The following is a 13,571-nucleotide window of genomic DNA, read 5'->3' on the forward strand; positions in this document are numbered from 1 at the left end:
GTTTAATCGTTAATGTCAGATATGTACTTAGTAAATACATTTGTTCCTGCTCAAGATTAGATTAAACGTTATTGTTATTGCACAGATTACAGGTACTGAGACAACGAAATGCAGTTTAGCTTCTCACCAGGTGCAACAAGCAGTGAAGTGAAAAGTAATGTACACAATCTACAGAATAAAATATAGAATGAATTGAATGATGAATAAACAGTGAGGGGTATGAATAATACACTAGATCAGTGGTTCTCAAACTTTTTTCAATAATGTACCCACTTTGAAAAATAAATTCAGCCAAGTACCCCCTGATCAGCGCAAAAAATATTTGTTAGGGAAAAAATGCCTCTATAAAGAGGTACAGTACAGCGCTGCACCATCATTGTAAGGCAAACTTCTGTAGCAATGGAGAGTCAGGACTCAGAGTGACACAGGACGAGCAGGAGTTCTGATGTCAAACACTGGCAGTTTAATACAAGCATCGGCCGGAGAATTTCACATCACAAGTCACACAGTCAAAGATTCTGACTGCACGGGTGGGTTGCCATGTCAATTCTGATCCCCTCTCATCTTGGCAGACCTTTTAACTAGCTTCACTAAGAGTCAACCCACATATTGGGGGAAGGTGTACGTGACCACCTGGAGGCACTGAATCACTTATTTGACTCTATGGCTCTGTGACCGAGAGTTGACCGGTCATAAAACTGATAATGTCAGCAATAGGTGAAACTTCCCATTCCTTAAGACAGATAACAGACTTAGGGTTCGGCCGTAAAACGTCAACAGGCCGAAAGGTCAAATATCTTAAGTAAAGACAAAATTAATCCCTAACAGTCCACTCTTTTTATCATTTATGATAACCTGAAAACATTAGTCTAATAATAATTTGGTCAATACTTCAATCAATAGGCGTCTTCAGATATGAGTGTGGTCCCACTGTACATCAATTTACATCACAAAGTAGAATAAGACTGAAACATTCAACCACAATGATTGACACAGACAATCACAATAGAAAATCATCTCTCATCAATGTTTGGATCATCTGTTGTCAAAAGCACAATAATGAACACACGTAAAACACAGACGCATAATAGCAAAAACATCATTAGCTGATCTCACTTATCAAACTATAAAATCAAAACCAGCTTGCAGTTTAAAGATTTAATTTAAGGCAATCACTAGTCAAATGTATTTAAAACATAGGATCATAAGAGATCCAGGTGAGGTATAAAATCAGGATCATAACAGATCCTGAGGTATAAAATCACAGTTAAGGTATAAAATTCACAGTGGTGATTTGATCAATTTGTAATCTGCAAAGTTACAGTGTCCTCAATTTAGGATTACTTTACGTGTACTTCATTACATATTAAATCAAGGGTAAGGCACTCAGTTTTAATGAAATCAATACCTTCATTTTAATCAAGTACATTGTTCAAAATCTGAAAGGAAAATTAAACAATTCTCAAAACGTTTAACAATCTGAAAAGGAAAAGTTAGGCAAATATTGAAAGACTTTTGTAAAACCTGGAAAGGAAGGTTTAAATGTTTAAAACTTGAAACATCATTGTAGATCTTTCTGTGCATGGATAATACATTGAAGAGTAGTGTTGTTAAGCCTGATTGCTGGACAATTAAGGATATTAACATTATCTGTTATAATATTAGAAATATCTTATTGTTCAATACCTTATAATCTGAAAATATCAATTAATTAATTTAGTTTGGTGTGAAAGTGTAATCTGATCTGACAAAATATATTTATCACCACTATTTAACACATGTCTGGTCATTGGAAATATAAAAAACAATCATCAATTGTACATCTGTAAACATCTGGTCATTCAATTCAAATGTTATCTTTGTACGAGAGCTGGAAGAACATGTCCTCCTGACTCGTCCTCCTCCTCTTTTTATGACACAGAGTTTCTGGTGTGTAAAGGCATCCTGATACTGTAGATTAGCACTGAGGTGCTGATTGGCTCAAAACTCTTCTTATCAGAGCGCCATATTTCAACCCCCCAATTGCTCTGCTTTTGTGTGGCTCATTCAGTGAGCACTGTATGATCCCCCAGTGAAACGGAGGCTCATCTGCCTGCATTCCTTCTGCTATCTGCTTGAGAGCAGTGCAACTGCATATTCCAAGTGGCGCATCCAGGTGCCCCCCCCGTGATGGGAGAGGTTAGGAAGACATCTGCCCCTCCAAGAAGCATGGAACCTTGTATTATAGAAGCCTCTGAAGCCCTCGCTCGTCCTGCAGGGTTGTCTGCTTGAGCCCACCGAGCAGAAAGATGAAGAAGCATCCCATCTCCTCAGAAAGTTGAAGATTAGAATCCTCTCATCTCGAACGACCTCGTGCTTCCTTGCCCGTGGCTGGGGGTGCCCTCTGCAGCCGGAGAGTGTGACCATCTCTCTCTGACCCTTGGCCTTCAGAGCTGTCCTAGTTATTGGGTTAACACTTGATAGGGATGTTTTCCTGAGTGAAGACAACTCAAGGTAATGGATTAGCACATTATCATTTAATTACAAAAATAGGATAGGCCCCTCAGAATTATTTGGGAGCCTTCCTGACACATGCATAAATGTAAGGTTTGTGTCATTTAACACGCAAGAATCATATACTCATCAGTCCAAAGCAGAGACATGTTATTTTAAGTTAAAGGTGAGCTAGTCCCTGTGGATATAACCCCTTCTCAATTATTCTAAATGTTATATTAATTCACCATTTACCGTTTGATAAAAGATTAGTTTATCAGAAATACATTTCTTCTTCCATAAAACATAGGTTTGAGAAATAAATGTTCCAATATGAAATCAATTACTCAATATAATTGACTCTCCCCTCCCTTTTCTTACATATGTCACATATGAAATAATAACGTAGGAGTCTATTTAAACAGGTTAATGTCTATAAGCTATTAATCGAGAAGACTCAGTATCAGTATGCAACTCTCTTTCCTCACTTCCCCATCTCTTTCTATTTTCACTTACCCATCTCTTTCTCTCTTACTTTCCCATGTCTTTCTTCTCTTACTTCCCCATGTCTTTCTTCTCTCACTTACCCATCTCTTTCTCTCTTACTTCTGTTAGATATGAAATAAAACATACGAGTCCATGTCCAATTGTGAGAAACATATATTATGCAGGAAATGCATAACTTTGTAGGAAAAAAACCAAAGCATAGCCGATTTGGGAGGAAAAGCTTCAACCCCCTTAACATCTGAGTTACCACTGAAGGCATACTGTAGCATGAAAGATAGTGGGCGTCTGAGGGTGTCATTACTGAGAAATGTCAAACAAATTCAAAACCTTACATCTGAAAACAGGTTTGCATTCCTCCACTTAAGGTGACGTTATCATTGGAAACACTAAAAACGAACTGTTTTGATGTAGAATCTATAAATTGAATCGTTAGAGCAGAACAGAATGGTTGTATTGTAGCCTGAGTTTCGTGCAGCCTCTAGTTTTACCAGGTGGAAACATGGTCCATATAATGTGAATACATGTAGAAGTAGACAGTAAGAGGCCCCTGACATTAGGCCTATACTAAAATAGTAGGGGCTTTTAACAGCTTGCCAACTTACAGGCATCCTCTGCATGGCAGTATGAATAGCTTTAAAAAACAAACCACCCACCCTGTGGTAACGAGAGTCATGTATCTGAACCAAATGCCCTAAGTGAAGCCGTTAGTCTCATCTGACTGACCCAAGGGTTGGTGCTGGTGTGACAATGAGGCTTCCAAGTGTTCAAAGCAGATGTCAAGCTTTCAGTTCATGGCTCGGTGGGGGGGAGCAGACCCACGTGAGACATTTTCAACGGCTGTAATGTTCAGTTTGAGGAGCGTCATTCTCTCTGGGAGCAGGAAATGGTGTCCATTCTCGGACCAGATCATTAATGTCATGTAGAGCAGCCATAGCATCTCTGTGACTGCACTCAGCCGGACTGTAGCAGGGTAGAACTGGGTGACTCTTATGGCACGTTTCCACTGCAGCGGGGTAGCCCCGTTTAAGCGTCCCTAAGCGTCCTCGCTCTGGCCTCGGGCTGCCTCGCTGGCCAGCCCAGGCCGTGGCGCATTTCCATTACAGTTTAGGACCTGGGGTAGCAACGCAGTGTAGGCGGGGCGATCGGCTTTGTTTTTGTTCACATTTCGAGTTGTTCCGTCGAGCTCCCGCTGGATTTGATCATCCCCAATGAGATGTAGGAACGTTGTCACCTCCTCGGTCGACCACGGTGTGCTTTTCTTATTAGACGTAGCCATTTTTGTAGCTCATCCGTTTACAAAATGCTGTTTATAAAAATGCTGCAAGCTTGCTTCTAAATATATATGCGACGCTAGGGATGAACTTGCGCGCGATCTTGTGACGATTCTCTCTGACCAATCAGCAGTCGAGAGTGTTGACGTCACTAGTTCAGCCCTGGCCCTGGTCTGAGGGAACCACGATTTTATGAGGCCGGAAAAAGAGGGAAAAAGTACCCGCTGGCCGGTACTAGGCTATATGGAAACGCCACCAAAAACCGGCCTGGCCGCTTGAGGACGGTTAAGGACGCTTAAACGGGGCTACCCGCTGCAGTGGAAATGCGCCATTAGTGAAGCCGTCCAAGGCCATAGACAAAATGGAACCACGTACTAACAAAAAGGACACAGGGTCATCAATGTCTCTCTTTACCATTGGCCTAATCATAAAACAGATTAGTGGGAAAAATGTGGAACAGTAATCCATCATGTGAAATGTTGAGTTCATTTAAATAATTACTTATGGGTTGAAATAAAATTAACATTAACATTAGAACTAAAGTCAGTTAAAATTGGACATACACGGATCAGAATCTAAGCAATACACCATTTTCCCAGCTCTGTGATGAAAGGATAACAAGCAGGGATGCAAACTTGTCACCTTTCGGCGAAATTTGCCGTTTTGAATCCAAAATAGGTCGTTTGTGTGATTCATGTAGATCTGCAATAAAAATATTATTGGGGTATGGGGGGGTCTGGGAACCGGAGTAATCTGCAGCCGCGAGCTGTTATGTGCCATCATGACACGCATGGTGTTCTTTTTTTATATATTATAATGAATGCTCGAGTCTTCCTGCCTGTCGGCTCTGCTTTTGGATGTATAATAAGGCTCTGCTTTTCCGCTAAAATGGTCTAGCTTCAGCAGCTACATTACCTACGGGTGCGTTCGTTAATATTAACTGTGTGGTCCGGAGTCACTGTGGCACAGACTGGACCGCTGGTGAACAGCTGTTAGAACGGGGCATTCAGGTGTTCAGAGCAGAGCGGCAGAGCGTGAAGTGAACTGAAAAATGTTTCTGTCGCAGTAATATTTAAGGAATCGTTGAGCTAGCTAACTAGCATACATTGTCACTATCTGCTAACGTTAGCTTTAGTACTCAGATCTTGTACTTGAGTAAAAGTAGAAGTACCAGTAGGGGCGGCGGGTACTGCAGGCTAGGGAAGGCTAAGCCTTCCCAAATATTATTGTCACTGCATGCAAGAAAAATATAATGTATAATGTGTGTGTCTTTGACATTAGCGCTGCTATGCAGCCACCTGTGCCCTGTACACGAAGCTAGTTCAACAGACCCTGGATATGTTTGAGTTATGTTAACTAACCCTAACAAACGCGCTCTCGCTAAGCGGTCATACGACGCTGGTTATCAACTTGGTAAACCAGGGATTCTCTCTCCAGCTGAGAGCGCGTTCACGTGAAAGGGGCGTGTTTAGCAACATTTAGCAGCGTTATACTTCATTAATGAAAAGTAAACTAATATTAGACAAATATGAACTTTAAACATCCATGACTTAAACATATAATCCAGGATACAAGCCACAAAGCTGCACCTGCAAGGTGAATACAGCTGGTAAAAGAAAAAGTGTCTGAATGCGCACATTAACAGTTTTATGATATCACTGCCCCATCTAAAACACGATCTGACTTTAATTACATTTGTCTCGAGTGTTTCGTCAACATAATGTGTTGCTTAAAATAATACTTCTGCATACAGTACTGTATGTGACACTGTAAGTGTTGCACGGCCAGATACGGCTGGAGAAGCTGACTCAGATAAGGAGATATATGATAGATTATGATATTATATGATCGATGATCTGATTGATGATGTAATATGAATGATAAGTGTGACACGTCCGCGTCTTCTCTGCATACGGCAGTTGAAACTGTATTTCCTTTATACTTAATAGATTTAAACTCCGCACACTGAGCTCTGATCAGGCAGTGCCCGTGCATGCTTTCACTGAGTTTATCTCTTTTCTAGACGCCGGAGTCAGGCATCGTCAGGTAAAACAAGTTATTCAGCCTTCCCAAACCTGAGCCTCATGCGCTGCCTATGAGTACCAGAGTGTAGGAATACTATGTTACAGTAAAAGTACTGCATTCAAAATGTTACTCAAGTAAAAGTATAAAAGTATTCTCATCAAAATATAGTGGAAATAGCGACAGTAAAAGTAGTCATTGTGCAGATTGGTCAATTTCAGAATAATATATATGATATGTTTTATAATGATTGATCATGAAAGTGTTCTCAAAGCTGGTAAAGGTGCAGCTAGTTTGAATGACTTTGTATACTGCAGGGTAGCTTGTGGATTTACTCCAGGTGGAACTAAAGTCTGATTCAACACTTGGTTATATTTCACATCATTCATCCAGATCTGTGAAGTAACTAAAGGGATTAAATTAGGGCTGTCAGTCGATTAAAATATTTAATCGCGATTAATCGCATGATTGTCCATAGTTAATCGCGAATTAATCGCACATTTTTGATCTGTTGGCGCAGCAGCCATTACCAGCAAAGGTCTAGATAGCCTTGGACTAATACTACGGAGAAATAAAAGACGCCACACACTTGCATTGTAGTTCACATGACACTGACTGAGTTCTCCGAGTGAGCCAGCAATGATCCCTTTATTAGAACCAGCTGTGTGATTGACAGATTGACAGATATGACGTCAGCATAAGAGCATTCAAGAGATGAATCGTTCACAACAGTTCAACAAATGTACCTTAGAGGAATATTTTTCAAGTTTTTAATACTGTTATCAACATACTGTATGAGTGGACAAATATGCTTTATGCTAATGTTTATTATCATTTGAACAATGACAAATATTCTCATGAATATTAAACACAACAACCTCTGAACATTACAAATATTCGCCTCAATTCAACCTGGAACCTCTCTCATACAATAAGACAATACAAATGGTGTGTGTGTGTGTGTGTGTGTGTGTGTGTGTGTGTGTGTGTGTGTGTGTGTGTGTGTGTGTGTGTGTGTGTGTGTGTGTGTGTGTGTGTGTGTGTGTGTGTGTGTGTGTGTGTGTGTGATGGATCGTTGGAGCTATGTGCAACTCAAGGCATATGCTCGAACGGGAGCTGCCTGGACGCTGCAATCATGTTGCGCACTATCCGTGCTGAGTGTGCTGACTGTTCGTACAATGTCCCACTGTCTGGCTTCCTGCATAAAGTCAAGTGCTCGGCACAGTTGTGGCGTAATGTCGCTCCTCTGTTTTCATTTAAACAGCTCCTTATATCCGTTAGCGCAGCTAGCTAGCACCAGATGCTAACAACAACAATGCACGTAAGGTCTCTCTCTCGCTCGCTCGGGCCACACATACACACACCCTCCCGGTCCTCCCAACAGCCAGTCGGTGCCTGCCGGTGAGCGTGGAAGTGTGGTCTGCCACAAGCGGGCGGCAGGAGCGGGGCTGTCAGCATCAGCTTGTAGATGGTATTTTAAAGTCGATGCGCTCTGAAACTACGGGGCGGCCGAGGAAAAAAAATACACATGCGTTAATCGCGTTAAAATAATTAGTGGCGTTAATTTTTTTTTGCGTTAACGCGTTATTAACGCGTTAACTTGACAGCCCTATATTAAATACATGTAGTGGAGGAAAAGTACACCATGTACCTCTGAACTGTAGAGGAGAAGAAGAACAAAGTAGCAAAACATTTAAATACTTAAATAAAGTACAAGTATCTCAAAATTGTGCCCAAGTATAGTACTTGTTGAGTTTATGAACTTAGTTACTTTACACCAGTGGCTATACAGATAGAAAGACTAAGCCTTGCAGAGGCATGAAAATACATTTTCAAAATGCTCAACAGTGCTGCCAAAATTATAAACTGACTGCTACACAATTAAAATAAATGCTTTTATATATTTCTATTAGATGTGACTCTTTGGCGTTTCTGTTATTATTACCACTGCTGCTTTAGTTGTTCTGACTGCTAACATCCTCTGTTATTCCTCATTTTAAAGCCGATATTCTGTGGGATCGGGGGGGCTCGGATCCTTGTCACCTTTTTTTCACAACTGATGAGTTTGCATCCCTGACAAGTAGTGTTAATTTCGTTGACTAAATCTATGACGAAATATGTTCGTCAACGACCTTTTTTTCCATGACGAAAACGAGACGATGACGAGACGGCACCGACGGCAGTAAACAATAACTGTAACGAAATCATCATGCAATATCGTTGACGAAAAGTGACGAGACGAAAATGTAGTTCACTAAATAAAAACTATGCCAAAATCTCTCTTTACTTTCGTTGACGAAAAATGAGGAGACAAAATATTATCAAAGATAACGTTACATCTCTGATAGTCAGTAGGCTTGTTTGAGACACATTGCGGCTCGCCTCGAAAGTAGACGAGAGTAGCCGATCGCAGCCGGGGGAGGTGTCAAAAAGCTCGTCTTAAGTCGGACAGCTCGGAGTCGGAGTCGGCTTGACTGGCTGGGTTTGCAATGGCGGAAATTGCGTTGGCGTTTTTCGTTGCAGATGAAGTGGATGCAATAGAAATCCCACATATATTGTATGGAGAATGGCATGATGAACACCGTCTGCGGAGGCAATTACGTATCTTTTTATTTTTTAATTTGATAGGGACAGAGCATGTTAATGAACATCAGTATAAAATACAAGAAGTATAAATGTGTTTGAGCAAACGTGCTAATTTACATCCGTAGTAGGCTACCTAGGCAGGTAACAAAAACAGATACACAATACAATACACAAGTAAAAAGACAAAATATATTGTTGCATCAGTCTAAATTAAAAAGTATGATCGATTATCCGGACTGATTACTTTACTCTACAGATCACAAATTGTGCAAAATTATGACACTATTAGTCTTTTTTAGTCCAATGGGATAAGATAAAAGCTACTTTACTAAAGATATAGAAAGCAAGCAAGATAGTAGTACAAAGATACAATAAATAAACAAGAATACAACTGAAATCAAGTGAAGATAATATAGGCCTACAGCAGCAGCAGCAGTTATATATAACGAATGTTGAATAGGTCTAATGATTTATGGTCATCATTTGCTCCTGTGTCTGCCTTCCTTAGATCCGTTCCAAAGGTCCAACAATTTGTGGAAGAAGTGGTCCCACAGTACAGTCCTTCAGACTTCAAAAGTCATTTCCGATTGTCCAGGGGACATGTGGAAGTATGTGTGTGTATATATATATATATAAATAACATCAAATATGTATTATCTGGACTGGTGATATTAAAAGCCATTTATTCCTTTCTACCAAACAGGATGTGTTGACGACTATTGGCCCGTTCTACTGGAACAGACAGCACAGTAAAGTGCCGCTTCAAAACAGTGTTCTTGCCTGTCTGTGGACTCTATCAAACCAGGAGTCCTATAGGGGGGTTGCTGATCGTTTCAATATCACCAAATCCACTGTCTGCCTGCATCTCCATGAATTCTGTAGTCTTGTCACCACATATTTGTCTCACCACATTTCCTGGCCCACAGGGCAAGCCCTACATAATTCTGAGTTAGGATTTCGTGCAGCAGGATTTCCCAACACTGTTTGTGCGGTAAATGGATGCCACATTCCTATTGTGAAACCACACTGTGAGAACCCAGTAGCATACATCAACAGAAAACAGTTTTATTCTGTTGTGCTTACTGGGTTCTGTGACAGTAAACGGAGATTCTGTCATGTTAATGTGGGCCACCCTGGTAGCTGGCATGATGCACGGGCATTCCGGTTGTCTGCTGTTGGAAGGCTGCTTGATGAAGATCCCCAGTCCCTGGTGCCTGAGGGAATGCACATCATTGGGGACTCTGCCTACCCACTATTGCCTCAGCTTATGAGGCCATACAGGGACAATGGCCATTTAACTGCTCGGCAGCGTCGTTTCAATCAAAAATTAAATGTTGCACGTGTGGTCATTGAGCATACCTTTGGCCTACTGAAAACGAAGTTCAGGAGGCTCAAATGTTTGTACATCAAAAACATTGCAAACATTAGCACAGCAGTCACTGCCTGTTGCATACTTCACAACATGTGCTTGGAGGAAGGGGAAGCAATTGAAGTTGATGAGCAGGTTGAAGCAGCAGATAACAGGGCACCGCATCCCCAGAACCAAGATGCAGTGTTGCACAGAAATCAGATTTGTGACCTTTTTTAAAGAGCTCACACACCACGAAATGATGAAATAATAACTCAACTGCATAACGAGGAAAATAAATAACTAATCTAAACAATATTACTTCCATAAACAAACTGAGGTGGTGTTCTTTATAAACAAATTAATTCAGGGAATACCCAGTGTGGGGGAAATTATGGCATATTGGGCTTGTCCTGCAAAAGCTCAATGATGCGCTCTTGTTGGCTCCCAATGGACTTTAACTGGGAAACAACTTCTCCCATCGCAGTCAACATTTTAGCTTCAAACCTCCTCCTATTTCTCTCCTTCAGCCTTCTCCGGCGCTCCTGTTCTGGCCGCACCAGTGTCTCCAGTGCACTGGTCCTCCTCTCCGAGTGGGCCTCATACAGGTCGTAGAAGGAGGGATGGGAGACTCGAGACCGGATTGATCTCGGCTGAGTGGTGGGCAGGGTCATGGAGGGACCAGGCTGGCCCTCAGAGGCACATGGCAGTGTGGTGGGCAGGGTCATGGAGGGACCAGGCTGGGCCTCAGAGGCACACGGCAGTGTGGTGGGCAGGGTCATGGAGGGACCAGGCTGGCCCTCAGAGGCACACGGCAGTGTGGTGGGCAGGGTCATGGAGGGACCAGGTTGGGCCTCAGAGGCACACGGCAGTGTGGTGGGCAGGGTCATGGAGGGACCAGGCTGGGCCTCAGAGGCACACGGCAGTGTGGTGGGCAGGGTCATGGAGGGACCAGGCTGGGCCTCAGAGGCACACGGCAGTGTGGTGGATGGTTGTGAGGCAGTGGGTAATAGAGGGGTGGAAACAAGAGTGCCTGGAGGTGCGCTCCCAACACCGCACCTCCCAAACAGGTTGTCCATTATCTGTGGAATTGCAGAATTGTTAAAATGGAAATGTTGCTTTTACCAACTAGATGTGCAAGAACAAACTTCTTACCCCATAATATTCCCACGTTATGTTCCTGTTGAGGTACAACGGTCCTTGGCCCTTTTGTAGGTGGTCAAAAGGTTGTTGAGTTTTTTCCGGATTTTGTCTGAGGAGAAACTGTATCCCTCCTTGCTGAACTGCCGTTGTAGAATTTTGTAAAAACCGGGTTTGGAGTGATAGTACACCTGTTGGTGTGTTTTTGTCAGGTCCAAAAGCAGCAGTATGGTGTTGTGTGTGAAATCTGTTAAGACACAAGTGTTAGTAACTCAAACAAATAGCATTTGCTGTTTAGATCCTCATTTTAGTTACTGTACCTTGTGTTGCCTCAAGGTGTTCTGACCGGCTGGAGGGGGATGCCAGGTGAGGAGTGCCAGCTTGGGATCTAGCAGGCCTTACAGGAGCAGGCCTTACAGGAGCAGGCCTTTCATCAGGAGCAGGCCTTTCGTCAGGAGCAGGCCTTTCGTCAGGAGCAGGTATTTCATCAGGAGCAGGCCTTTCGTCAGGAGCAGGTCTTTCATCAGGAGCAGGCCTTTCGTCAGGAGCAGGTCTTTCATCAGGAGCAGGCCTTTGAGGAGCAGGCCTAGCATCTGAAGACAGATCTAAAGGGACTGTGATTGAGAGAAAATTAAATATTTGTTTACAATAAACATGACTATGTCATTTGTTTGATTTGCATTAAAAGACAATACCATTTTTGATTTAAATGATAGATTACCTTGTGCATTTGTTGCAGCCCTTGCTTGCTGCATAAGTGCAGCTGCTAAACTGTTATCTGAAAAATAATTTACATCATTTAAAATCATATCCAGATTGTTGGAATGCAATTTAGTTGTTTACTCACCATTTTGTAGTCTTTGGGAAATGTCTTGTGAGACTCTTACAGTGATGTCTCCCTGTTCGTCACACAGTGTAAGCACCACAAATTCCATTTTACCCACTGTAGACAAAGGTGATCTCCATTGCTTTATATAGGTTTGTTAATTCAGTCATGATGATGAACCACACCAGTGACTGGGTTCCATAATTAGAAATGCTCCTCCCTCTTAATGTTTGCAAAACTGATAGGTGGACAGGCTACAAATGATCAGTCCCTTCAGATCCGCACACATGAAGCTTAATGAGCATGAATTGAACAGACCTGCTGCTGTGTTAATTCTTTAGCTGCCACTTTAAGCTTTATGATGTGTACAACATGGATGTAATTTGATTTAATCTTGCCATTTTAAATGATGTATTCAATAAATAAGGTTAAACCAAATCATTACATTACAATAGATTTTATTTGAATGATTTGGTTTAACTTAAAGAGAAACTTTATTGTTATTGCACATATTACAGGTACTGAGACAACGAAATGCAGTTTAGCTTCTAACCAGGTGCAACACGCAGTGAAGTGGAAAGTAATGTACACAATCTACAGAATAACATATAGAATGAATTGAATGATGAATAAACAGTGTGGTATGAATACACTAGATATCAGCCTGTGAGCAGTATGAACAGTGTGTATGAATATGCTAAGATATATAAAGTATGAAAACGGTAAGCAGTATAGTATAAAATATATAGATATTAATTTCATGATGATAAACATTGTGGAACAATGATGAAAAATGTGAATGGATGTGGCGACGTACAACTGACACAAAACAACAACAAACTTTTGCCAGCCAATTGGAGAGTTTCATCAGCAGCACGTGGTAAAAACCACCAATGAGCGCTCAGCTCGAGATACCAGCGAGCCGTTTCCCATCAAGCATTTCGCTTCCGCAGCCCGTGGAGAGCAACTGCGCCGCCTCGCCGCGCCTCGCTCTGGGCGTCTTTGTCCCGCGAAATTTCAAAGTCTCATGTGGGCGGGCCTCCAGAGCAAGTCGGACAAAATGACTAACCATCATGCAACGCACTAGCAAGACGTTGATCGCAACTGCGCAGGTCTTGCTTGTCTCAAACAAGCCTGTTGATCGCAACTGCGCAGGTCTGCGCAGGTCTTGTTTGAATCAAACAAGCCTAGTTTTTCTCCCAGCAGTTCCATTTCCGGGGCTGCGGCTGGGCAGCAGCTGTGTGTGTCTGCGGTGCGCGCGGCGGTAGATTTGAATTACACCGGGCAGCGGCACAATATGAACTGTCAGGAAGACTCGGGTCTAACTCATGGTCTAACGAACCTTATTTAACAGAAAATGAAATGGCAACAACAGGGCTTGGGAGCAGTGGTCGCACTC

At 42.2% G+C, this 13,571-nt stretch overlaps 1 protein-coding gene across 1 annotated transcript; it reads right to left on the reverse strand.

Moving 5' to 3' along the window:
- Positions 1 to 9,898: 9,898 nt before the first annotated feature.
- On the reverse strand, positions 9,899 to 11,380 carry LOC117536933 (hepatitis A virus cellular receptor 1-like). The gene is made up of 2 exons (XM_034202030.1): positions 11,362 to 11,380; positions 9,899 to 11,288 (listed from the first exon to the last, which is right to left on the reverse strand). Exon 2 carries the CDS (start codon positions 11,283 to 11,285, stop codon positions 10,599 to 10,601), a length of 687 nt encoding a protein of 228 aa, XP_034057921.1. The 5' UTR covers positions 11,286 to 11,288; positions 11,362 to 11,380; the 3' UTR covers positions 9,899 to 10,598.
- Between the last annotated feature and the right edge of the window lie 2,191 nt (positions 11,381 to 13,571).

The sequence above is a fragment of the Gymnodraco acuticeps genome, unplaced genomic scaffold (genome assembly GCF_902827175.1).
Source record: "Gymnodraco acuticeps unplaced genomic scaffold, fGymAcu1.1, whole genome shotgun sequence".
NCBI lineage: Eukaryota > Metazoa > Chordata > Actinopteri > Perciformes > Bathydraconidae > Gymnodraco > Gymnodraco acuticeps.

Excerpts from the sequence above, each read along its gene's own strand:
- LOC117536933 (XM_034202030.1), bottom strand. The coding sequence starts at position 11,285 with ATGGACAACCTGTTTGGGAGGTGCGGTGTTGGGAGCGCACCTCCAGGC.